A 27,899-nucleotide genomic window follows, 5' to 3' on the forward strand; every position below is an offset into this window, starting at 1 on the left:
TCTATGGGCATGAGGCGTGGACTATGCTCGAGGAGGACCTGCAAGCTCTTGGGGTTTTCGAACGCCGAGTGCTAAGGACGATCTTCGGCGGCGTACAGGAGAACGGCGTGTGGCGGCGAAGGATGAACCACGAGCTCGCTCAACTCTACGGCGAAGGCGTGGGGCGCAGCGAGCTAGGTGGATTGACCAGGTGCACCAGGACCTGGAGAGCGTGGGTCACAGTCGAGGATGGAGAGAAGCGGCCATGAACCGAGTGAATTGGCGAATTATTGTTGGCGAGGCTTTATCAAGATAATTGATGTAAAGCCAAATAACACAAGTATGTCCTATCAATAACTGACAACGGAATGTATGATCGCGAGCAATTTATCCACACTCCTTTGCTTAATGGATGGAAATTGATGAAAGTCAATGTTTTTCACAATTATGCTAAACGGCTATTATGCCAAATGGCGATTATGCCAAATGGCACAAACATCTATTATGTCAAACAACTGTATGTCAAACGGCATTATGCCAAACGGGATAGACCCTAAGAAATGAATGTAATGTTTGGAATGATAATAATGAAGAAATAAAAAAAAAGAAGTTTCCCAAAACATATACATGGGGGTGCCACACCTTTTTCAATCTATAAAAATCTTTGGAATTTCCTCGAGAAATTATTAGAATAAATCGTGAAGAAAATTATTAAAATCATAGAGTTTGAATGATTTTTTTGGAGAAGTTGATGTAGATGTGTTTTAAAGAATTCCAAGTGGAAAATAACAGTTAGTATTTAAACATTTTCAAGAGAAATCTTTGAAGAAATTCCTGGACGATTTTTTGCGATCTATAAGATAGTTTAAGATCTTTGGAATAGCTTATGTTAATTCTGGAAACAGACACAAAAGTTATGCCTGATAGAATTCCTGGATAATACCATAAAATAATTCTAAAAATATTTACAGAGGTACTTCTACACGATTTTTGTTTGAGAAACCCTTCAACGCATTTAGTCAAGAATTTGAAAAGAAATTCCTTAGAGGAATGATCCATGCAGGAATTATTGATATAATTTAGGGAATAATACGTATAGAATTTCATGAGAGTTACTAGGAATAGTATTCAAGGAAATGTTTTGGATTAAAAATATCAGATTTTCAAAGGAAAAAAAAATTGAGGTAAATTCTACAAAAGTGTTGGAATGCATGCCAGAAATAATAACTATAGATATTCCAAAAGATATTACATGAATTGTAATTTCTTTAAAATGTATTCAATGCTTAGACGCTACGAGTAATTCATAGATACATTTTATAGAGTTCCAGAAAGAAAAAAAAGGATTCCTCTACACGAATCCCGAGATTGTTCTGGGTGTAAACGTCTATGGAATTTATATTGGACTTCTAATACTGTGAAGAACTCAGATTGATCACCAAGGGCTGAAAGTCTCTCTAATAAAGAAAATTCTTCCATTCAGATTGATCCCAGCTCTCTAACTGGACAGGGCAAAATCTACAGTAAATGAGACTGCCAGCAACTGATTATTCAGACTTTTTCACCCAAAAAGGTTACGGAGAGTAACATAAATTATTGTTTTCTGTTGAAATTCGTGGATGAAAGCTGAATTCGTGATGTATTATGTAAGAAATTCTTGAAAGCATCTCTATCGGAATTAATAAAAATAATTTGATGGAATACAGCCAAACATTTTTAGTAGGATTTCTGGTAGAACAAATTTTGAAATTCTAAAATTTGGATGACTATAACTAGCGGGGTTACATTATTTTATAACATTGTAAGCCAAAACAAAAGAAGAGATAAATGTCTGTCAAGCTCTCTGAAGAAATTCTACCAAGATTTTTCATAAAATTCCTTTAGAACGCCTGTTACAAATTTTTCCCAATTTATATGAACGTACTTTGGAGAAAGCTGAAGGATTTTGGAGGAAAAGGTACATTCTCCCCCATATGTCTACGCCAATGCTCTTAATCAACATCATCTATGAACAGTAGAAGGGATTTTCGGCATAATTAAGTTTATCCAGTGACATTCTCCAAATGTGGTATATTCCCTAGGAAATCAGCATCCTATCCCCTTTCAACGAATTTCACCCAAATCCCATTTTTAGACGCCAACAAAAACGACTTGCGAGAAATCTCCAGCGGTAGCTCCTGTTTGTCCGATCCCACCACCCGATACTTACTGAGCAGCGTTGCAATACCAATCTTGCTCTGAGTCAGTCCGAATTTCATGCCCAGACAAATCCTAGGACCCTCACCGAATCCCAAGAACGCATACCGATGGCGCCCCTTACGGTTCTCGTCCAAAAACCGATCCGGCTCGAACCGACACGGATCGGGATAAATCTCCGGGTCCAGGTGGATGGCGTGCACCGGAATGATGGCCGACATTCCAGGCTTCATCGTAATCCGCTTACCAACGTCATCCGTATACTGAGGCGGCAGCTCATACTCTTTAGTACATACCTTCGTCAGGGTGAACACCGGGGAGTGCATTCGCAACGTCTCGTACATGGCCCGTTCCATGTAGGTCAACTTGTTGACGGCTTCGTCCGTTAGCTTGCCGTCGTACTCTTTCAGCACGCAGTCGATTTCGTTCAGCACTCGATCCTGGATGTGCTGGTTGGAGGCCAACTCGTACAGGAAGTAGCACATCAGCGTACTGGACGTTTCGAACCCTTCCGTAAGGAACGTCACGGAATGGCCAACGATTTCGTCGTTCTTGACATCTACGGTTCCCTGCTGGGTGAGCGTGTCGTACATGGCTTGAAATAGGTCCTGCCGCTTCACCTCGCCCTCCTTGCGCTGCCGGATGACTTCGTTGACCAACTTGCGGAACCATCGGTCCACGTATGAGGGAACGAATCTGTATAAGGAGATGGAGACGTTATAAGGAGGATCATATGAGAACTTTTTATTCTGATACCTAAACCGTTTTAATTTAAATTCATAACAGACTCAAATTACTAACACTCGAGTTTTGTATTGAGATTTTGTTGAAACATTTCATTGAAATAAATTTAAAAAAAATCCAGCATAGGACGGTAATTTTCATGTCAACGCTAACGCTAATTTAGACTCTAGCAGTCGTGACGATTCTCGAATCCGTAACAACAAGCTCAGATGATTGTTTTACTATACTTATTACTAATTGAATATGTAATAGTTTGCTGTTCGGATAATGAATCGTAGTACTATAATATCAATATGTTAACTTAATACTTTTTCGTGTTGTCAACCTATTTTAAGCTATTTTTAAGGAAACGTTTTCAGTGCATTGAATAAGTGAAGCATTCAGGCATTTTAATTATAGTGGTCCATGCATGATTCATTTTACGCAGTACGATCGAAACCTGTAAAATTATGACGGATTGAATGAAACAAAAGGCATCCATCATATATGATAGACATTAGAGGGATTCCACGGAGGCATGCAAGTCGATTCTGATCGACCATTTCAAAAATATCTGAAACTTTGCACAGTTTTTCAGTTCCATCTAAATCGTCATTTTCCGATATCAAATCTTCAAGTTGAGTCACGACTAACTTTTCAAAAGGGTGTAAGTGAAAATATTTCAAAAATATTCAAAAAGCTGCACAGCAAAAACGGTTTGTTCGATTGTTAGACAACTAAAGAAACAAAGTTAGACAACTAAATAAAAATTCAAAAAAAAAAAAAATACACAGAGTAAAAAATTTTTGCATTAAAAAACATCATTTTTGTCACAAAAACTCAAATATCTCAAAACCCTATCGAAATACCAACGTAATTTTTTGAGGGAAAACGGTCCATTATATTAGCTATCTACCATAAAAATTTGGTGATGGTAAGCCAATAAACAAAAAAGTTATGACATTTCAAATATTTCACAACTTTGACACTTAGTGAATTTTTTTTTTCATTGTTAATTTTTTTTAGAACCGCAGTTTGTTGCTGAATTTTTTGTTAAGGGTACCACATGAGGTTAACAAGTTGTTTTCATGATATTTTATTCAATTATTCATAACTATTATAGCATCTATTAGAAAGTTAGAAGTGATCCAGTGTTGTGATCTAAAGTCTTGATAGTGTCATATTTTTTATTGTACGTAACTGAAGAAAAATTCTATCAATAGTGTTGAAACCTTTTGATAAAAGAAACCTATAAGAAATCTAATATTGAAGACAAAAGCTACAAAAAAAGTTTTCTATACAGGTATACGACTAGTTTACCTGCAAAAAGTTTACCTCGTAGAGAACAAGGCGGGTCTATACCCAGGTGATCTAGTATACGTAAAGCAGGTCGGTTTTCTCGGCGCTGGTTTTCTCCACAAAGTTAAAATCTGATTACACCTGGCTATAGACCCGCCTTGGTAGAGAATAGACTTTGTTAATCATATTTGGGAGAAAGCGAGTAACTTCAACAACATCAAAAACATGATAGGTACATACCATGAACATACTCACGAAAAAGCTAAAAATATACTATCACTATGGTTATAAAAGATTTAATTGTAAAATTTTTCTTCAGTCAAGCAAACGACACCAAACTAGTCAGTAAAAACTTAAAAGTGATTTTGTTTATTAAAATCTAACGAGCAACATGAGTAGTCGCTTTCTCAACTGTTGCAGGCCGTTTGCAGAAAAAAAGTGTTCGAAAGAGCTACGAAATCTCACCGAAAGCACCATAGATAAACTGAAAGCGGCTGGTTATGCTCCAATGTCTACATTGAATACAAATTTACGCATTTGTACGTCCTGCCGTTTAAACGTTGACAAACGGGCAATCTGTACATCATCGGTGGATCAGGTTGCAGGAAGTTCGAAAACAACAACAACTGAGGAATTACTAGATGCACCGACAACAACTGAGGAGTTACCAGAAGTACCAAGTGCAGATAGTCTTGCCACGGTACCATCAGCGACATCTGTTTCAACAAATCAATCAGAAGATGAGTGCATCCAGAAGGTCAACATCGAACGCTTCAACGAAGGGATAACTGGAATAAAAGTGACTCCGATTAAATGGACGAAGATGGGTTACGTCAATTATCCCGAGAAAAAATACCGTGAAATCAACGAAGCTGTACGAAGAAACCTCTTCAAATTAGGACCTGAGGATGTGGAAAATACAGACTACGATGAGGTAATTATGAATATGAAGGAAAGGTTCTCGAATCTAGCCACGACAAGGAAAGAAAAATTATTGATTTTGTCGATGCTGCCAAGTTCGTGGTCTATTCAAGGCGCCATTGATGAGTTCAAAACCAATAGAAATACAGCAAAAGAGGCAAAACAATTCAAAAATAACTGTCTTGCAACCAAAAATGCTAGGTCGAGTACTTCATTAACAGATGAGACAAAAGAAAAAAATAATTCAATATTTTGAAGACGATGAAGTAAGTAGAGCTATGCCTGGCCAAAAAGATTATGTATCTATAAAAAAAGATGGAAAGCGTCAAGCAATCCAAAAACGATTAATGATGACTACTTTGAAAGAAGCGTATACACGCTTCAAGGAAATTAACGAAAATATTAAGGTAGGTTTTTCCTCATTTGCAAGCCTTCGTCCAAGGCAATGCAAGCTTCTATCCAATTCAGGAACACATAATGTTTGTGTGTGCACAACACACGAAAATATTAACCTAATCTTACATAGTTTGAAAAGAATCAATTTATCAAAGGATATTAAAATGTTAACTGGTAGTCTTTTGTGTGAAAATACAACATCAAATTGCTATCTACGATCTTGTTCGGATTGTCCAGATTCTTCATCATTGGAAAATACTTTATTCGCTGAGTTGGAAGAAAATTATATTGATCAGTTATCATTTGAGCAATGAGTGACCACGGATAGGTGTGACCTAGAAACTATTGTAAAACCTGTAGATGAGTTTGTGTCATTTTTTTGCTTGAAATTAGAAAGTTTAATTCCTCACGACTTTATTAAAACAGAGCAATCCCGCTTTTTAAAAAATACGAAAAATACATTACAAGATGGTGAGTTTTTAGTCATTTGTGATTTTTCTGAAAACTATAGCTTTGTATTGCAAGATGAAGTGCAGTCCCATCACGGGAACGTACAACAAGCTACAATTCATCCATTCGTTATTTATTTCAATGGAAGTACGCAAATTGAACATTTTAGTTTTATTGTAATTTCCGAAGATTTAAGACACGACTCAGTATCTGTAAATTTGTTCATTGCCAAAATGATTAACTTTTTACGCGTTGATAAGGATAAAGAAATCAGAAAGATATATTTCATGTCTGATGGAGCAGCATCGCAGTATAAAAACCGTAAGAATTTTTCGAGCCTATGTCAATTTAAATCGAAGTACGGAATTGATGCAGAATGGCATTTCTTTGCTACGTCACATTGCAAAGGTCCTTGTGATGCTATTGGAGGAACCATAAAGCGCATGGCCACAAGAGCAAGTTTAGCCAAAGAACGTGAGCATCCAATTAAAACTGCAAAAGAACTATTTGATTGGGCGAATCGCAGAAAAGAAGAAGATTTAACAAAATTATCATTTTGTTTTACTACTACTGAAGAGTACGAATTAACGGCATCAGAGCTCAGCGAGCAATATAATAACGCGAAAACGATCCAAGGAACCCAAAAATTTCACTGTTTCATTCCATTGTCAGAAAATAAAATTAAAGCAAAACTATACTCGAACTGTACTGATAATGATGCAAAAGTGTTCGATATTGTAAAAAAATTGAATAACAATAAATAAATAAATAAGTATTAATAAAATGTTTTCATGACGCATACCCAAATCCAAAACTTTTAAAGTTTATATATAACATTTAGAAACTCATCAATCATACTCTAAAAAAAAAAATATCCTGGTAAAAAAAAAAATTATTTTCGTGTAATCTGTTAATTAATTTTAATTTATACATATATACATATACATATATAATTTATACATATACATAATATTTATACATATAATATACATAATACTAATGAATACATGAAAACGACTTGTTTAATTCACGCAAGGCCCTTAACAATAAAATCAGCAACAAACTGCGGTTCCCGTAATAATTTACACCGAAAAAAATTTTTTTTTTCTACTAAATGTGAAAATTGTGACATGTTTGAAATGTCATAACTTTATTGGTTTACCATCACCAAATTTTTATGGTAGATAGCTATTATAATGGACCGTTTTCCCTCAAAAAATACGTTGGTATTCCGATAGGGTTTTGAGATATTTGAGTTTTTGTGTCAAAAATTATGTTTTTAATGCAAAAAAAAAAATTTACTGTGTGTATTTTTTTTGGAATCTTTATTTAGTTGTCTAACTTTGTTTCTTTAGTTGTCTAACAATCGAACGAACCGTTTTTGCTGTGCAGTTTTTTGAATATTTTTGAACCATTTTCACATACACCCTTTTGAAAAGTTAGTCGTGACTCAACTTGAAGATTTGATATCGGAAAATGACGATTTAGATGGAACTAGAAAACTGTGCAAAGTTTCAGCTCAATAGAAAAAAATGAATTAAAAAATTTACCAAATTTTGGTGCTGTTGCTTGGAATCACTCATTAGGTATAGTAACAGCAACACGCCCGAGCTCTCTTGACTGTCCCACCCTCTCAATAGGCAACTGATGGACAAAATCTACCCAAAATGAATATATTGTAAGTTCGCTCAATCGCTAAAAAAATCCATTCGTTGAAAATGGATGTTTCTCGGAATGCATGCGACATACCCTACTTCTGAAGTATGACGCATTAGAGCGTATCCGGATGCGAATCGAATGAATTACTTCCGAAATTAGGTAGGTATATCTGGAAGATTTTGTGAAAAATAGTTACGTTTCTGAAAATTTGAAAATTTAATTAGCTCATTCAGACTTGCTGTCGCCTAAATGATGCTAAATTTGTCAAGATTCAAATAAAAACCACTTCTACATTTTGATCTATACACGCAACGAACTATACTATCGAATTTCATACATTTTGCCTTATGAAAGGTGGAACGAATATTACAATACGAACGCTTTATGTATCGTTTTAGCATCACTCCGCATCAAGGCGTCGATAGGCGCGTGGGGTACGCTCGGGCCTGTCGATCGCAAGGTTCTTGGTTCGATTCCAGGTTGCCGCGAAAAAGTTTTTTGTTTTCAAATTCGGGTTTCATAAGGCAAATTTATGAATTTCAATCCGATTTCTTGTGGCGAATTTTCATAAGGGGTTCCTATGTTTATCGATAGTCCATTTGTCTGAGTGTATTAAAGTTTATCTTTATTTTAGTGGCTTTTCGCCCTTGGCGAGCTCGCCACTGAAATTAGGAGCTGTTGAATGTGGCTGGATTTATTTTGTGGCAGACTCATGTAAATTTATAGCGAATTGAACTGAAAGTATAGTTGGCCCTGATTGATTGACAGATGGTCAGATTTGCTTCAGCTGTTAGTCAGCAGCTTGCTAATTATTCAAATGCCTGCAACAATTACACAGCGTAACAAAGATGACATTTTTGCGTGTCTCAAGGATCAAATTATGTGTCTCTAGTAGATTTGGGGTTGCTGAATCTGGTGCCATTCTCAGAAATGTTCCAGCACGTCACAATTTTTAGCTACAGGTAGCCAAAGTTGTATAAAACACTGGTTTTATTAATGTTTACATGAAATTTAAAGTACAATTTATCAAACTTTTTTGTAATCTAATCCACCAAACATGCAAAATAGAACTTGAACTTTCATTTCAGACATAATTTGATTGAAATTGCGCGATTAAATTTCGATTAAATTGATTTCTTCAACATGCTTGCAGTCTCCATACAAAATTCTTCGTTTGTTCTATATGGAAAAATAAAACAATTCTCAAAACCATCAAAAAATAACTTTTCCGTATCGAAAGTATTACAAACTTTAATGATAAGTATTGTTATACACATAAAGTTTGAATTCTGTTGCAAATTAATCCAATATATTACCTTACAAGCTGGCAAACTTGCATGCAAGTTGGCTGAAATAGTCATTTTTTGCATTTTTAACAGTCGATATCTCAAAAAATAGACGTGCTATGATATTTCCAGGGCTGTTACAAAAATCTTAAAATCGTATCCGCGAAAATCGCGACTGGAGAAATTCGATCCGCGCCTAGAAACACCAATTTGCGCCGAAAAAAAATCTGTTACATTGACATCTTTACTATTCATTATAAAAAAAATGCGAAAACGTGCATGATCAAAAACTAGTTTTTAATGGTACTTAAAGTGAATATTTTCGCCTTATCTTAAAGTATCTACCATTGAGCAAAACAAGTTGTAGAAAAATCCAATAATTCGAGTTTTACATCGGAAAAATCGTATTCAACAATATCACTCGAAATGTATTTGTCATCAACATTTCAATATATTTTTTTGTAGAAAATCGTGCAATTCAATAAATGGTAGCGTCACTACAAGCAGAGAGGAGGCCTAGTTTGCAACTATACTTAACACAATTCGATATGATCTTTGCATACAATAGGAGATGCAAAATGAAGTTATTAATGATAACTTAAGAAGAAAAACGTACACATTAATTTTACAATTTTCTCTCATCTAAGTTCACACTATATTTTAAGTGGTTATGTTATCGAGAGCGAAAAGATTGCCATTAATAAAATTAGATCGTCAATAGTGTATTTTTTTTCATGCAATACATGGATAGGCAAACACCATCATATTGTTTAAGAAAATAATGTTGCAAAAATATTGTTTTATTTATGAGATGTGGACTGTTTTTATTTTTATAAAACTTCAAGTCTTAATATTCAATCAATTTGAGGTAAAAATACTTAAGATTGTTGTGATAATTTAATATTTTTAACCATTTTTTTTATGAAAATTGGCATTTATGTGTGCGTTTGTAATGCAAATATCAAATGCGGAAACACCAAACGCGGTAAGATTATTCATAAGAAATGCGATGTCAAAGATAGATTTTTCTTGCTAGCAGTGATGCCACATACACAGATTTATCTGTAACTACACATATTATTACTTGTTCTTGCCTACAAATATCTGTGATCAAAGATCACAGGTTTTTTAGATACGGATTTTAGGATATTACACAAGTTTGGGACATGGATGTGGAAGATATTGAGAAAAAATGCCATTACTCTGATTATTTTTTTCTTGAATTCTTTAGAATTTTAAATTTTTAGGAACAATTATTTCCTTCTTGGTTTTAGTAGAATAACTTCAAATCAAAAATTGTTGTCATGCCAAGAACAGCCATAATTAGTTTGTAAAGGTTCTTTTTGAAATAAAAAGTTAAATTTCAAATTTTTGCGCAACACAGATTTTTACCAAGATTTTTGGAGGTTGATTTAAGATAAAAAAGATTTTTTCAACCCAAAACACAGATGAAATTCGAAAATAATGTGTCAACACTGCTTGCTAGGGCGGCGGTGATTTATGTAATCGTTGCTAAGTGTCCTTTGATTACTTTGTGCTACCGCATTTGGAGGACGTTTACTCAACATTTGCATCTCAAATGCAAACAGCAATACATTTTTTTTTCAGTAATATTCATTAGTCATTGGTAGTACATTGGACTATACATACCCGTTCACCTTAACATGCACTTTGAAGCACAAAACTAAAAAAACACTTCTTTAAACTATGTTGAGTCCATATCACGCACAATGTATGGAACCTTAAATGTCTCTCACAGCTTCAGAAAATCTTTCTGCTTTTAAATTTGTTTTTAATCCGCCATGAAACAATTTTCCTTTCGCGTTCACTTTTCAGCTCTTCTGAGTTTAATTTTTTGAACTGATCAATGTTCAAGCCTACTTGATCTCTCCTTCAAAAAATTGAACTGGAACGCAAACTGAACACGTTCAAATGCAACACTGTTGCTTTCTATTAACTTCAAGTAATTTTTATCTTCTAGATTTACAATGCTCTTCACTGACAAAACTCCTAATTTGACTGCGGAGCTATATATTGTTTTAAACTTTTCTATTGATGATAAGATTTCATAGGGTAGCCAACTATGACTGCAGCCCCAGACAACCAGAAGTCGCATGAAAGTTCACGTAATAACTCGTTTATTCATACAAATTACATCAAACCCGCAACACACGGTGGGTAAAATCGTCAGATTGATGAGTTTCCTCGCATAAAACGATGTTTTTCCGAGTTCATTTGTACATTTTGTTTCGTCTCGTACACTCGTACAAAGTAAGTCGAATCCAGGGTGTCCATTCAAAATCAGTTTTCCAATTCCCGGATTTTTCCCGGGTGCGTAAACATTTAAAATTGGACAGCAAAATAGCTCTACGACTCCATAGTTTCCAGATGCTTTTTGATATTTGATTTGACTTTAAAAATATTCGTTTTAAAATTATGGGTTTAAGCTACTGCTAGCATAGTAGCTAGGGGGATGCGGTGGGTGCGGTCCGGACTGGGCCCCGAGTTCATAGGGGCCCCCAAATTGTGGTAAAAAAATCATTTAATAATATGATATTGATTTCTAGAAAACTAACACGTAAACAAGCAGATAAAAAATCAGTTTGAAGGTGACCTTGAATGGAACTTGGCAGGGGCCTCATAATCAATGTTATTAGTGATTAGAATAGCCTAAATACCTATTCTAAATTTATTCTTGATAGCTTGGTTTAACCCGTATAGGCCTGAGTGAAATCAAAAATACTGAAACCCTCACCGCTCAGAGAATTCTCAACGGATTCAAATGATTTTTTGCCAGTTTACTGGCCCACATATCTAGTTTCTAGAAGTGGCCAGAGGAACTCGGAAATATTCCTGTGGCCGGAGTTATTCCGGTGGGTCACTGGGTCAAGTCGGACATAAAAGGGCTATTTTTGGGACATGCCAAGTTACCTTCATTTATTTGAAATGACAATAATCTTAATTTGCATATATCATTAAGATTTGACATTCAACATTATAAATGAAGAAATTTGCACCATTCGGACGTAATTCCCGGAAAAAACCGGCTGTAGATTTGTTGCATACTAATTCGTTTGAATTCTCGAAAAGTAGAAATCAAATACAGTACTGGACAGAATAAAGTACGCATTGGCCGTTTTCCCATACAAAATGGTCAAGTTTGGAGATCTGAATCTCAGCTTTTAGTGTTCCGATTGATCTGAAATTTTCACCACAGCCTAGATATAACATAGATTTTACTCAATTAAAATATCACTGCATTTGAAACACAATCTTTTAAATTATTGATAATCTCTCAATTTGCAAAAAATTGCAAAATTTAATTTTGAAAATATTTTGAAAACAATCAGTTTTACCGAAAAATGATGTTCTGCAAATTTGTGTGTCTTATCAAATCGTACATTTTTGCAGAAGGACATATTGCTCTAAATATTTTCATTTAAAAATTATTTTTACTTTAAAATTTTGTCATTTTTATCAAAATTTGAGATTTGCGATAACTTAAAAGTTCGTTAATGAAAAATTATGAATTTCTAGCCTAACAAATTTGAGGTTACTTTCAAGCTGCGGTGAAAATTTCAGGTCAATCGGACAACTAGAAACCGAGATATAAGACTCCACACTTGATCATTTTGTATGGAAAAACGCCAATGCGTACTTTATTCTGTCCAGTACTGTATAATTGTGCATTGAAATGCGTTACCATAAGCTTGGCACAGATGTTCAGATACAAACCGGCAACTTTATCGTAAATTTGAGGTGTCCCGGGACCCGAAAATGGTCATTTGTAGGATTAATCAAATGCAAAACTCATAGTTATCCAATTCAATCGTTTCTCAAAAGGTTTACACTGATGCAATTTTCTTAAAATTCTGTCATGTAGTGGCCACATTATAACCAATTCTGGAAATTATCTGTGACTTGAAATTTTCCTACCTCCAGGGGCACAAACGCACAGTACCCTTCTCACTCGACTTGACCCAGTGATCCACCGGAATAACTCCGGCCACAGGAATATTTCCGCGTTCCTCTGTGCACTTCTAGAAACTAGATATGTGTGCCAGTATACTGACAAAAAATCATTTGAATCCATTAAGAATACGCTGAGCGGTGAGGATTTTAGAATTTTTACTTTCACTCAGGCCTATACGGGTTAATTTTTTTAATTCAGACGGATCTACCTAAATGTGCGGGGCCCATAATTGTATCTAGAACTGATTTGGAGCAAAGGCGATTCCCTAACCTTTAACCTACCTGTTCCACGAATAGAAATTCTTGAATTTCAGCAACAAATTTGCATGTAATGAATAGAGATTTGTTAGAAAGGACGATTTCAATAATTAACTGTTTTGTTTTATAATCTAAATTTGTCGAAATAGTCATTTTTAGAGTCGTACAACAGGTAGAAAGTGAGGTTACGAGTCGCCACGGATTTGGAGGTATGTTCTTTCTTAAAGTAGCCGATTTTCATTGCAATCATAGTTGAACAAATAAATCAGTTGCCATTTTTGGGACATGTTTTGTACATATTCAAGACTAGTAGTAGATTTCATTTCAGAAGTCTAGTCTCTATTTTAGGTAAAATTGTCTTTGAACTCACTTTTTTTCTTTATTCTACATACAGTGAATCTTGCTTCAAGAGGTTTCAGAGTTACCTTCGGAAACTATTACGCGTTTTTACACAGGTACCTACTTCAGAAATTTCTTTTCAGATTCCTCGTGGAAAAAATTAAGGTATTCTTCTAGTGATTTATTCAAAGATGTCTTCAGGTATACTTTTGGAATCTCCTTAAGAAATATCTCCATTCATTCCACCACCTCCCAAAATATCTACCAGTTCCTTTGTTTCAAGGGATGGTTAGAGGGTATTTTTCGTAATTTGCTCCAGGAAATCCATTTGCACTACTTCTCTTGACTATTTTGATTTCCCCAGTTGTAACAATAGAAGATCTTCCAAAGTTTCCTACAAGAGTTATCTTATAAAAAAATAAACGCATTTGGGGATTTTTCCAGGAAGATCTACGAGAATTCCTATGCCAGTTCCTCAAATCATCTTCAATCAGCAATTCACTTACGAAGTCCTTCGAGACTTCCTCAAGAGCCCAAGAGCTCTTTCAGAAAACTTTGTGCGAGTTTCATCAGATGTCACTTTCAGATTTCCTTCTAAAATATCTCCCGGATTATTGAAAAATTTCACCAATAATTTCAGAAAAAAATCTCATTCTGGAGATATTTCTGAGAAAATGACTGGGGAAATTTTTGAAGAAATCTTTGGAAAATTTCTCTATATTTTCTAGAATCACTGGAGTAATTCCTGAAGAAATTTTCTGGTTGAAATCTGAATGATAGCTTTGATGGAAATTTTAGAAAATCTCTGGAGAAAGTAATAGTTGAAATCTCGAAGATGTTGTAAACGAGAATCATAATGGAAGCTTAAAAAAAGATGGTAAAATCATTGGATGCATTTCTTGCGCAACTATGATTTACTTAAAAATATTCTGAAAGAATCTTTGAAGAAATTCATGATGGAATCTCTGAGGTCATTTCTATGGTTACCCTTAAAAAATTCTACGTTGAATTGTTGAAAATCTAAAATGAACTCTTGAAGAAATCATTGGAGTTCATTTGGTCATTTATTTTAAGCAAACCTTGCAAATTTGTCGACCTTAAAGGCATTTCTTTCATCGAGAGCTTCAAAATAAATCCCGACTCAAAAACACAAAATTGAGAAAATATCCAAACTTTTCTTTGAATACCTAATAAAAGCTGTAATGAATCATTGTTTTCTAGCGCTACTTCGCCAGCTAATATTTCCACTCCCATGTCAATTCACTGCAACTCCTCTCAATAATAAATTAAACAAAGAAGAACTGTAGAGTCTTCAATTGCAATTCTGCCAATAAACTACTACAAAACATATCAACATAAGTTCCATCTCTTTAGTCATAATTCTACATAAGCTATTTGTTCAATGTTTATTTCAACATTAACATCGTGCATTTAGATGGCGTTCACCTTAATTTTGAGGGTCTCTTAATCGAACTCCGCACCGGGCCTCAAGAACACTATTTCATTTTTATGAAATTCTGAGATTTTGGAATTATATAAAAAACTCTGTGTATTTAAATTGAAACAATTGTTCCTAAAAACGGCAATTTATAATAAAAATTGTCGATCCATTTGCTTCTCAAAAGCGCCTTCAAAGTTCTGCATGACATGTGATCCATGGCTGATTTCTGTAAAAAATTTTGATCTCATTGGACCCAAGGAGAGATCTTTATGACACTATATTGCCAAAAACACGTGATTGCTCCCTTGCTCAAAAAATGGAATAAAAAATAACAAGCATCTCCTAGGAATCCTTCAAAGATTTTGCCATGAATGTACTGAAAACTAAACAAAAATTAAGGATCTCACAAGAAATTCGCGAAGAATTGCTTGAAAAATCCGCTGTAAATTTGCAGTGACGTATACAAAATCTCGCCTTAAATATCACAAAGACTTCACCATACATCACGAACTAGTCAAGTTAGTAAAGGCTTCTTCAGGAATTAGTATCAGTGTACCCAGGAATCTGCCAAAAATGAATTCTCAATTAATCTGTCCTTATTTATCATCAACCACTCAGATAACCCACAAAATATCTAAAAAAAAAACTTTAAGCTTAACGTTTTACCAATCGCTAGGAATCACAAAGATGCTTGAGAAAAATCAGCAAAGTATCTTTGATAGAACCCAAACAAAATATTATTAGCAATCCACCCATTACCTTTTCAGTGTTTTTTTTTTCGAAGAACTAACTACCTAGTCTAATACCTGGATAATTATCGCCTTGATTCCCGATAAGATTCCTGCGACATCTCATCAATAATATGGCATGAATCTCAATAGGTATCAGGTATCCCTAAGTACCCAATTAAAAAAATAGGATCCTGATGATCTGATCAAAGCATCTTATGCACAAAAACCCTGCCAAAGATCTCTTCTGGAAAATAATGTCAACAATTAATAATGACATGAATTGCAAATTGTCTTCTTTCGCCCATATAGGTTTCCCGGTACGTTTTACAATTTCCCGGGTATTTCCCGTATTTTTCCCGGTCAATTGGAATTCCCGTGTTTTTCCCGCTTTTCCCGGATTTCCCGGATGGATGGACACCCTGCGAATCAATCCGTAGCAGCTGTCAAATCAACATTTGTTATCATAAGTTAAGTCGCTTAAGATCACAGGTTAGTTCGGAAGAAAATTTATACACTAGCATTGTATGTTATTGTTCATCACATAATATATGCACGTATATCGCCTCCACTTTTGTACGTAGAAGGCCTTTTCGCAACATCTCATAAGTGAAATTTTGCACATACAAGGCCTTCAGGTGATTTCGTTACGTACATTTTGGTTGTCTGGGGCGCCAAAACTCAGCCAGAGTGTCCGCATATTATCCCCACAAATTCCTACATGGTTTAATGTCTTGACATATTATATTCATTCATGTCTGATTTCAGATATTTGAAAAACTAAGCCAAATGAGGGCCATTTTCTAAGATTTTTAACGAGAAAGAAATGAAAATTTTCTATTTCCAGTTTAACCTATTTAACCAAAAACCTACCGATCGCCGTAAACACAAATAAAAAATTTAGATTAGTGTCATTAAGAATTTAGGGAAGGACGATCTCTTGATTGCCTAGCGACCCTCGAGAAATATGACTTCAAATAAAATGAGAATGGTTTACAAATAAAATGTTACTGTTTTTTATATTTCCCTGAACAACATTTTCGATATCAGTGACTATACTAACTGAACTTTAGTGCTCTCAAAAATTCATGCCTCAATTTTTTGTTTTAAATAGAAATTTTCTAATTATGAAATCACGACTGTATGTATATAACTGCAATTTTTGTTGCATGATTTGGGAAATCCGCGATTTTCGCGACAGAATTTTATCCACCCGCGATTTTCGCGCTTGGCTGGCCAAATCCGCTACAAATCCGCGAAAATCGCGAAATCCGCGAGAATCGCGAAATCCGCGCCTGTTGTAACAGCCCTGTATTTCTGAAAACGGCAATGGATTCAGCAACCCTTAATTAAGTAAATAGCGGTATGTTGGTGCTGGAGATAAAAACGTGTTCCGCAGTGTTATCCGTCGATGTCCAAATTGCGTGCTACTTAAGGTAACACGGGAGACAGTGTTATTTTCCCTATCTTTTGGCTCACTCTAATAATTTGCATCAAAAGTTTGCAGAAGCAAACCTCGAGTTTTAGTAAACTAATGAAGCTGAAAATATAATGGGTAGTGCACTACATATATAGAATTATATGATCAAATTTTCACATCGATATATGGAGTGATTCTTGAGATTTGCTTCTTCAAATGGATAGGGTGATTATAATGACGTCCCAATATTCAATAAGTTTCTGCTGTGTACCTTAATATAAGGAGAACACATTTCAATCTTTTTAGACTCTTGCAAAATGGAATAGCTAAGTGGACCAAGTGTCATTGATTGTTTTTAGATTCTAAATGCTCCCGAGATCTCTCCAGGAATTTGTCCATACATTTCTTCAGGAATTATTCTCAAGAGTGCTTCCAGGGATTGTTATAATGATTACACTAGGAACTTTTCCAGATCTGTCTTCAAAAAATTTTCCTAAATTCTCACATGTAAGTATCATGGAATTGCTCTACTTTTTTCTATAGATCCTTTTCAGAAGATTCTATACTCGAAAAAAATACTGAAATTGAAATCCTTCCATTCCAGGAATTTCTGCAAAAAAATATTCTCCAACTACCTCACTATTTGTGTTTAAATCTTTCGGAAATTGATCTGATTTTATTTTAACCCGTATAGGCCTGAGTGAAAGAAAAATTACTAAAACTCTCACTACTCAGCGAGTACTTAACGGTTTTTAATTATTTTTTGTCAATATACTGGAACACATGTCTAGTTTCTAAAAGTTGCTAAAGGATTTATGGAATGTTCATGTGTGCCGTTCACCGAATGAGCGTTGAATTCTGTCATAAATCGGTTGTTCATTATTTTTCCATTTTTTTTTGCGCTGGACGCAGGATAAAACATTTATTTTTGTTGGAAAAAAGTTAAAGTGTCAAAAATGTGTATTGGTACCGAATAACATGTATGCCAATGATACAAATTTAGGACGCCTTTCACCGCTCATACTAATTATGAGCATGAGGCCCTGTATATAGCACTAGTTGGAATCAATTTACTTTTTAGCTTCCTTGTGCTGTAGTACGACAACATATTAAACCGTGGCAGCTAAGGAGCATTTTTTGATCTGCCGTGATAAAATCATTCCTCATGTTTGTTTACCGTCTCAAACAGCCAATTTTTCTTTTAATAATATTCAATCTAAAATCATATGAATTTCATTCTAATTTTATCCATTTTGGTATATTAATACATGCTGATTGCTTTTATTGTGAAAAATTGTTCAGATTTTTTTAAAAAATTACACGTCCTTACAGGGGCCCAGATAGCCGTAGCAGTAAACGCGCAGCTATTCAGCAAGACCAAGCTGAGGGTCGTGGGTTCGAATCCCACCGGTCGAGGATCTTTTCGGGTTGGAAATTTTCTCGACTTCCCAGGGCATAGAGTATCATCGTACCTGCCACACAATATACGCATGCAAAAATGGTCATTGGCATAGTAAGCTCTCAGTTAACAACTGTGGACGTGCTCATAAAGAACACTAAGCTGAGAAGCAGGCTCTGTCCCAGTGGAGACGTAACGCCCGAAAGAGAGAGACACGTCCTTACGTTACCTTCAAATTTATCCGATACCACAATCAATACCGCATAAATTGGATAGTGAACTCGGTAATAATAAATCAAAGCACTTTCGTCATTTTCACATAAGATGAATTGGTTAAGCTCAGTGAAAATGACCGGAGCCTTCATTAATGTTTATCTGTTGTTAAGTGCAAGCATGGGAAAATTCACTCACTCATCCGAACGCTACCGATAAAAGATCTGCAAAGTATCTGCTGCCACCGAATGTTCAATGACTGCCGATCGCTAATAGGGTGAGCGCAATCCCGAAGAATCGTAAACGATTGCGATAAACCGAAAATGAAAAGATATACGGAGCGGAGAGAGCACCTATCTTCTCTTAAATTGGAGACACAAAAGAACGCGTTCGCCATTCGATCACTGAAAGCTTCCTGCGAAATGTACAGATTTTGCGTTCACTGAAACATTTCGCCTTGTGTATTACCAGTCAGTGAACGCTCTTCAGCTCTCAAATACGAATGCCACTCGTGCGGAATCGGAATGTAAAGAATCATTCGCTACAGCAATCGGATGCCATCGGCACAAGGAGTCGGTAGTGAATCATTCTGTTGCCGTTTTTGTCTAACTTGTCGCTCGGCGAACAAGAAGAAAGCGCATAGGAAATTGAAACACTCAGCTTGTTCGGAGAAACGGCAATCTCGCTCTTGTCCACTTGTGGATGTGAGCGAGAGAAATGCAATATTCGAGTGAATGTTTCCCATGCTTGGTTAAGTGTATGTTACGTTAATCAGGTGAAGTCAAGCAAAATTCTTTTTTTGGGATCTACCTGTTTTTTCACGTAGATATGACGTTTGCATTATTCATTAGCAGACTTTTGAAATCAGACATTAAATCTAACTTAAGCGAGAAGTTTCAAAGCAGTTTTTACAAATAGATTATTCAAAAATATGCTTCTCAATCGACTATATTTGATACATTGAAAAACATTCACAAAAAATTTTATTCAATTCTCAAATTTATATGAGTTTTTGAATTTTTATCAACAAATTAGTTGTTTGTGTGCAGATTTTTGTTACACAAAATCTCTGCTATTCAAATAAACAGACAGGGGGAAATCTCTCAGTACCGGACAGCACCCAATATTGGATAAAGTCGAAAAATGAAGAAATCATGGTCCAATCAAGATGATGTATTAGAAGAGAAGAAAGCTATTATGGAAAGTAATGTTTGCGTAGAATAACATATCCTTGAAATATGCATACGTTTACAAAAAAAGAGATGTTCGAAAATCGTCAAAAAGTTGACGTATCGCCTTAAATTTGAGCCTAATTTGTAATTAATAATAATTACTAATTCTCGAAAACTTATGCATATAGACTCAAGTCAAAAAAGTATAAAAACTTGCTTTATCGATCCTACGTGTTTCGCAGAGAACATTCTACAGGTTTTGCTCTGAACCAACTCGATTTCTCACTTTTAGAACGTTTAATTTTCGGATTTACAAAACGACGAAAGTAAGATTTTCAACTTTCGCAACCTAACCACTACTTTCGCCGCCCCGCTGTATGGAGAGACAAAGTGACTTAACCACGAATCAAAACAAAACACTGCTTGAGTCGATTTTACACTGGTAGAAAAACGTCGCAAGTAACTGAATGAAACGGCTTATCATTTTGTCATAAAATTCTTGTGTGAAATAATAGGAACTCTATAGTTTTTGAACGCGAGCTCGTTGTATGCAAAATTTAAGCAATGTACACGTCGAAAAAATGTTAAAAAGGTGATTCATTTTAAAACAGTTTTAGAAGACAGATTGTGATACTTCTGAATTAATTTTCTCTAAACCGTATGTAAGTTACTTACGTCGATTTGAAAAAGTAATCGTGAATTATTTATATTTTATGGCGTGGAATTGTTGACGCGGTTTTATTGTAATATCAATGTAATACCAATAAATGTTGTAATTATTTTCAATATTGCAACATGGTTTGGATCACGCAAGCATGATCGAAAAAAATCATAATTTGAAAATGAAAATGAATATATTTTATACCTTGTTCAAACTAAATGAGGACAAATTACTACAAGCACCCTCAGTTTCGGACAGCTTGATTTGTTATATGATGTCTTTGTAATTTTTGCACATGCACTGAAAATAAGAAAAATGAACATTCAGAATATCACATTTTTTATCACATATGGAAGAGATTTTTGATGGAAAAACTTGCAAACTAAGTAAAACTTAAATTGTTCTTGTAAATGATGCAAATGTATTAAATTGGTTATGACATACCATGACCCCCCAGTTATGGATCAAATAGTGTGGAATCCAACCTATAAAATTCAATAAAACGACATGGAAAACGTTAAATTGTAATTTAAAAGCACGAACTCAATCGTTTCAAACTGGAACTTCGATTAGTAAACTGTTTTGAGTATAATATTTACTCAGGACTGCATAAAAATTAAAAATTGTATCGGTATCTGAAAACCATATTATGGATCAATTTTCATATTATGGATCAAATTGTGACATATTACGGATCAGTAAAATGCCCTTTATTTTGTGATACTGCATTGTAGTAACTGAGACATGAATTGTTTTCGTTCCACACCAAGTTTTCCACCCATTTTTGTCTGCTTAAAAATTAAATTTACAAACCTTGATGTTTTTTCAGTTTTATGCTAAGTGTTATTGTCCGAAAATGACGAATCCAATGTTTAGAATGGCAGAAATCTAAATTCTTTGGAAGTGATCCATAACCGTGGTAAACATTTCCTGGTCCATATTATGGATCACTAGTTAGAAGTGCTAATATTCGGTAAGGTACCGTGGGGCAAGTGGGTAATGGAATTCGCATAGTTGAGATTCTTCAATTTCTAGAGACTTTAAATTGAAACAAATGAGGTGGTATATATTTTTTAGCTTGACACCCACCAAATATAAGCAGCATGCTGAAATTGATTTTTATGAAAAATTGAAGAAAAAAATACAGAAAAAGTTTTTGAAAAATGTTTCCTTACTTTTCACTTGCCCCAAAAGTGGGGCAAGTGAAAAGTTTGCCGTTTTGAACAATAATTTCAAAAACAAACAGTTATATTCACGATTTCTATTAGCTTTAACATTTGTTAATGCTTCCCAATGAACAATAACATAAGTAACATGTAAACAAAGAAAATGTTATTCTTTTCACTTGAATTTTCTTCTGTTCAGTTATGTTAGTTGAAATGATTCGACAACATTATAACTGCAACATTTCCAATGTTAGTTCTTACAATATAGGACAGCAATCGCATTTCTACTTTGTAGAATTTCCACCGCTCGTTATTTGTTTTTGAGAAAGTCGGATATGACGTCGGATAACTCTTCGGGAGAAATCAAACGGAATCCTTCAATAACGTATTTAAATTTTTTATGTAAATAGACCTATACCCCATTTTTATGTTTTGAACTAGCTTTACATAGACATTCCACGAGATTTCCGTGTGTTCTCTAATATTGCAACTTTTCAGTCAAAGTCTCCTTTTAATTGGCTGCCCGAAGTAGACATATTAATATTGTAATGTTTGGCAACATATTTTAGAGAAGTTCCATGATTTCTAATAGCTTTTAACGCTTGAGTATAGTGTTTCTTGAATTATCAGCTCGTTATGTTTTTCTATGATAATTGCGAACCATGTTTAGTTATGGCTACTTAAAGAGAAAACACAAATTCAATCTCTAATGATAAACTTTTCACTTGCCCCACCTGATAAGAAAATTGACGGTGTTTAAATTTAGTTATTTTTAGGTCTACGTCGAATTAATTCTAAAACTTTTTTTATTGCAGTTTGTAACTGTCTCAGAGGACAACTAAGAAGTGGTACAGGAAATTATTTTCCGCAACTTTTTTCCACTGAAAATATTAAAATAAGATTGTACGCCGCCAACTTGTTACGGAGTAACAGTTGACAGGTTAACAATTTTTCGCTCTATTATGCAATAATGGCTGAAAAATCTCAGAAATTTCTTACCTATCGTAATGTTCTCAATTGCCTCGAAGGTTTACGCATGAGTTTAAAACGTTAATTCACATATTCAGTAAAATATATCAATTGTTTTCACTTACCCCATTTACCCACTTGCCCCGCGGTACCTTATTTAGAATCAACAACCAAGAAAAATGTTTTCCAAAGGTGAATTCATACTAAATCGAAGGGAACGAGCAAATTTTATGCTATAACATTTGAATTTTACCACCTGTGGGAGCTTATGAATGCTGACGGCACTTCTTACAGAAAACGACCATATAATGATAGCTGTGTGGTAGCAACTAAACATTTGTCAAAAACACCGTTATTTAGTGGTTGAATGTTGTGCTTAACATTATAAATGGTAGAGGACAAATAGTATAATATGGGAAAAATATGTTTTACGTCAACATTTATGTTTCGAACGAGTTATCCGATGTTGAACGCCAAAGTGATCCGTCACTGTGGGTGATCCGTACCTGTGTGGGCATGGTACCACTTTTAGAGTAAAAACTTTCGATGACATACAAATTTACAGAAATCCAGCCATTTCCAGATTATGTCCGGTATTAGGAATCACCTTTTATTATTGGTCAATTTGGTACTAGAATACATCATCAAAATTTAATGTCAAAATCCATTTTTACATATTGAAATTTATTTTTGTACGTTACAAAAATGATAATAGGATCACAGAAAACAAATATTTTTTTTGAATTATGAATTTCGTGGTTTAAGTGTCCGTTACTAGGGAACTCCCCCTACAAATATTTTTAAGCGTCCAGTACTGATCCAATATTGACAAATCCAGCGTTTCTTCTAATTCGGCACATTTGTTAAAAGTACCAAAAATGTTAGAACGCTGTATTAAATTACGGAACTTAACGGTGCTCTCAAGCCCATAAAAATAAGTATTCTGCTCAAAGGTTTCACTTCAACTTCGCCTCTCTTATTCATTGTACCATCAGTGCACCAGTATCCGCTCATGCCCCTATTTCCGCTCACTAGTGTAAAAATTGATTTTTCGTGTCAAAAACCAACATTTTTCGCACGGATATACCGTAAAGTGCCGTAATTCAGCGCAGTTAACGAATAAAACATTTCAAATGCTTAATTAAAAATTAGTATTGCATCAACAAAAAAGCTTTATGGGTGGATCGCTAGCAAATCTGTTTTAGATTATGGCAAAAATATAAACTACACTGTATTTACACGTTACAATTGTGATTTTTTTGAAATAGTTCACTCGTTGAAATTGCTTAATTCCACGCATTTTTTTAACGCTTTTCCATATTCCGCGCAGAAGAATGCCTAATTCCGCGCACTTGCAAAACAATCAAATTAACATTAATTTTGTATAAGGCAGCATCCATACATTACGTAACGCTGAAATTGAACATTTTCAACCCCCTACCCTCCTCCACAACACTTTTTGTATGAAAAAAAAAGTAAAGTTTTGTATGAGCCGTAACGTAGACTTTTTTATAATTTTTTGACTATCACATGAAATAAGGATAAACATTTGTTATAGTCTTTTCCTGAGACGAGACTCGCGAAGACGATCTTCTTATTCTGTCATTGCTGAGTTTTTTACTTATTCCTCTGTGTTTGTATCAATCATGCGCAAACCCTCACATGGGATGTTCCAGCAAATATGCAATTGCGATTGCATCACACCGAAACATAAAAAGCCTTTGAAGTGAAATTTTATGCCAGAAAAAGTTGCAGTTATTTTAAATAACTATAGTCTTGTGTTTAGGTTTATAAGCAGCTTTGGAAAAACTGCTCCGAACACTGAGGTTTTTATAACAGTTTATTCAGTTTATTTGTATTCAAACAATACTTTTCAATTTTTCAGCATTTGGACGTTTCGCGACTGCGGAGACGTTGATATTTTTTCCTTTTCCTTGTCAGCTTTGGGGTTGCATGTTATTTCGGAAGAAATTTCAAAAAATAGGCAGTTTGGCGAAATCGCCCCGACTACCTCTACACACTTAAATTATTTTACCGTAATCCGTGAATTTCACCGTAATCTCAACAGCTGATCAGTTCGGTAAAATAAAACACCGTAATTCCGTCGAAATTCAACGGATTGCGGTGAAATTTTACCGAAAACTGTAAAAATTTACCGTACTCCGTTAATTTATTTCACCGAAATTTTCAGCTGTTGGGATTACGTTGAAATTCACGGATTCCTGTAAAATAATTTAAGTCTGTATATTCGTATTCTGCACTGTTCATACAATAACAAATGTTTATGGACCTTGGTTTTGGACAAACTTTTCCTCCCACCATGAATGACCACGTGGTTTCTGAACGGCCGCTAGTTTCCCTGTGAGTGGGCTTTCCCGATATTCCGGTTGTTTGCGAAACGTATTTATGCATGAAAATACTTCCTCAGATAAATATTCAGCTGTGAAGACCAATAGCATGTTTTACTTGTTTGTTGTTCTGTAAATAGCAGTGCGCGGAATTAGGGACTTATGAAAAATGACGTGCCCTAATGCCGCGCAATACTTTTTGGGATAAATCTCAATAATTATGCTAATATTTGATAAGATTTCATAAAAGCATCATGAAACACATCTGTAGCAAGTAGTTTCATAGAATATTGCATAAATAACAAAACATTTTCAATATAGAAATCACGTTTGTTTGTGTCCTACAGTCTTAGCACGGACGCTAAGGAAATTAAAAAAATGGCGTCTACTCAGACGGGCCTCCCCTGATTATTTTTTTACGCCGCGAAAAATTGCTCTATTTGCTTTTATTTGCGATTCAAACTTATTCTTAATCAAAGTAGCATCAAATGGCGTTAAAAGTTGCTGCAGTATTGATGTGTATTTCCATATGTAAATAATTTTGTATGAAATGCGCTGAATTAGGGCACTTTACGGTATTCTAGCAATATTAACAACTTTCAAAAAAAGTTGTCTGACATAATTTTCATTTAATAAAAAAATCTTTATATTGAAAACACAAGACCTCGTGAGCGGTTATTGGGCCACTAGGTATTTTTGTGTGTTCCAATAACCGCTCATGCAAAAAATTAAACAAAATGTTAAAGAAATGTCGATTTCAGTATACAACCTTCTTTATTGCAGTAGTAGCTAAGGTTTTACCATAAAAAATATCAGGATAAATAACTAAATTCGAAATAATGCATTTTTAGTAAGTTCGTCACGAAATCTGTTTACCATGAGCGGAAATAGGAACACTTTGATGCAGTAACAAATGCAACAAAATATATTTTTATGAAAGTATTTCAAATTCTTTTTATTTCGATGTAGATTATCTATACTTGGAGCTACATTGTGACATAGAAATAGTATTGATAGACGCAATATTTATTTTATAATAAACATATGAACACACTACTTCCCTTAAATGAGCGGAATCTGGTGCACTGATGGTATATAACTCAACAGTCTATTTACTCAATCATTACGCAATCAAAAACAAATTCAAAAGTTTTGGCAGTGCTTTTCTCTTAACAAAACAGAAAATAAAAATACTGCAATTTCATCCAATCAACGTGTCTTAACCAAATGTGTATATATTTGCATTAGATAGACCCATATTGTCATAGATAGCGGAGTGCCTTATCAATTGAAGATGCCCCTTCTCACGCCAGTTATAACCTGTTATAGCGAGGCGAGAAAGCCTCAATCAAAACCGATTGATATTCAAATTTGAACACCATAACTAATTTGAGAACATGTGTAGATACTTACGGTATCCGCAGCAGGGAAGCCAATTTCGGCGCAAACAGGGCCAACAGCGAGCGCACCGTCGCCATGATTGAACTCGGGTTGAACAGCTCGAATCCCACCCGGCGAAACTCGGAATTCGGATTGGTGAACGATTCGGCATCGATGCCGAACGCACAGCTGGCCACCGAATCAATCGTAAACCGGGCGCAGATCTGAAAATTGTAGTACAGTTTGAAATTTTCCATAAATTTTCATTTAAGACGGACGTACATCCTTTGCCTCAAAGTCGGGACTGGTCTTACGCGTCTTGGTGACGTACTCCAGGAAATTATCCGCCACGTTCTTGATGATCGGGAAGCATGATCGGATTTTCGTTTGGGAAAACACCGGCACCACTTGCGAGCGTCGTTCCTTCCACAGATCACCGGATTGGGTGAAAGGATTGATCGCCACCAATGGATCGATGGTCTCATCTACCTCAAAGGAGTTTCTATTGAAGTGCTGAAAGCTGCCCACCAGAATCTCTTTCACCAATTCCAAATCCCGCACGACGATGGCAGGTTTGTTGAACAGCTCGTAGATTCCCACCCAGGCCGCTGTCGGGTATGTCCTGCAGCGTAACGATATTGAATGAGATGTTAAATAATCTAACATTAAATCAATCTTACCGATAGACCTCCTCGAAGATTTCGCCAAAGTGTTTCGCACCGGTGATCTGCTCCAAGCCGTTGCCAAAGATGGGCAAAGGTTGGGGTCCATCTACGTTGCCCACCCGGCGCCAATAGCTGCAGGACCATTTGAAATAAAGACACACGGCGAGTACTGCCAGAGCGATGTACAGTTCTAACATTTTCCCTCCAGCTTCTGCGTAGAGTTTCAAAAGACTGACTTAAAAAACGAAACGGCGATCACCTGAAGGCGAAAATTCAGGATGGTGTGGGTGTGGATGTTCGCTTCGAGTGGATGTGAGTGAAGAGATAAAGTGCCGCTAGCCGGTATTGCATGTGATACGGGCAGGCTATATCAATCAACACTATTTTCGAGACTTAAACGATGCGCACCGCGAGGGTGCCAATGTTTATTTAGAAGTTGTTTGTTTGGGTTCTGATACGGGCATGGCAGTATGAGTGAATTGTACATAGAGGGTAAAATTAGGGTTGGTATCAATTCTTTGTGGGAAAATACAGTATAATAATAAAGTACATAGACACTGTTTTAAATGGAAACATTTTCGTAATTGAATTTTGGTGTTCCACATCAAAGAAATAATACTTTTAAACAGCATGCACTTATTTACATGTAAGTCGGCTGTTTGGGCACGTCAGGAGTTAATCATCAATGTTAACTTCCTTTTCCCGAACAGCCTAGATAGCCGTGTAGTGTCGGTAGCGGTTGTTTCAATTGGCTAAGAATTAACACTACGGACTGCCTGTTCCGGTGGTAAAAGTCCATCTCACAGGTGACCCCTAATGCATGTCGCTTTAAGCTTACCGTGCCTAAGAATGAATGGTT

General features: G+C 35.3%; 1 protein-coding gene across 1 annotated transcript; it reads right to left on the bottom strand.

Annotated features, from left to right (window-relative positions):
- Positions 1–2,029: 2,029 nt before the first annotated feature.
- Positions 2,030–27,458, bottom strand: LOC5569214 (probable cytochrome P450 308a1). Its single transcript, XM_001658337.3, has 4 exons — positions 27,056–27,458; positions 26,658–26,997; positions 26,409–26,599; positions 2,030–2,871 (listed from the first exon to the last, which is right to left on the bottom strand). The coding sequence occupies exons 1-4, from the start codon at positions 27,235–27,237 to the stop codon at positions 2,073–2,075; spliced, it is 1,512 nt and encodes a 503-aa protein (XP_001658387.1). The 5' UTR covers positions 27,238–27,458; the 3' UTR covers positions 2,030–2,072.
- Positions 27,459–27,899: the final 441 nt, after the last annotated feature.

Source organism: Aedes aegypti, chromosome 2 (genome assembly GCF_002204515.2).
Source record: "Aedes aegypti strain LVP_AGWG chromosome 2, AaegL5.0 Primary Assembly, whole genome shotgun sequence".
NCBI lineage: Eukaryota > Metazoa > Arthropoda > Insecta > Diptera > Culicidae > Aedes > Aedes aegypti.

What these genes read in the sequence shown, in the direction of transcription:
- LOC5569214 (XM_001658337.3), bottom strand. Translation starts at nt 27,237, where the DNA reads ATGTTAGAACTGTACATCGCTCTGGCAGTACTCGCCGTGTGTCTTTAT. An exon ending in ATCTTCGAGGAGGTCTATCG is followed by an intron (nt 26,998 to 27,055) that starts GTAAGATTGATT and finishes GTTACGCTGCAG; the next exon opens with GACATACCCGACAGCGGCCT. An exon ending in GCTTCCCTGCTGCGGATACC is followed by an intron (nt 2,872 to 26,408) that starts GTAAGTATCTAC and finishes CTCCTTATACAG; the next exon opens with ATTCGTTCCCTCATACGTGG.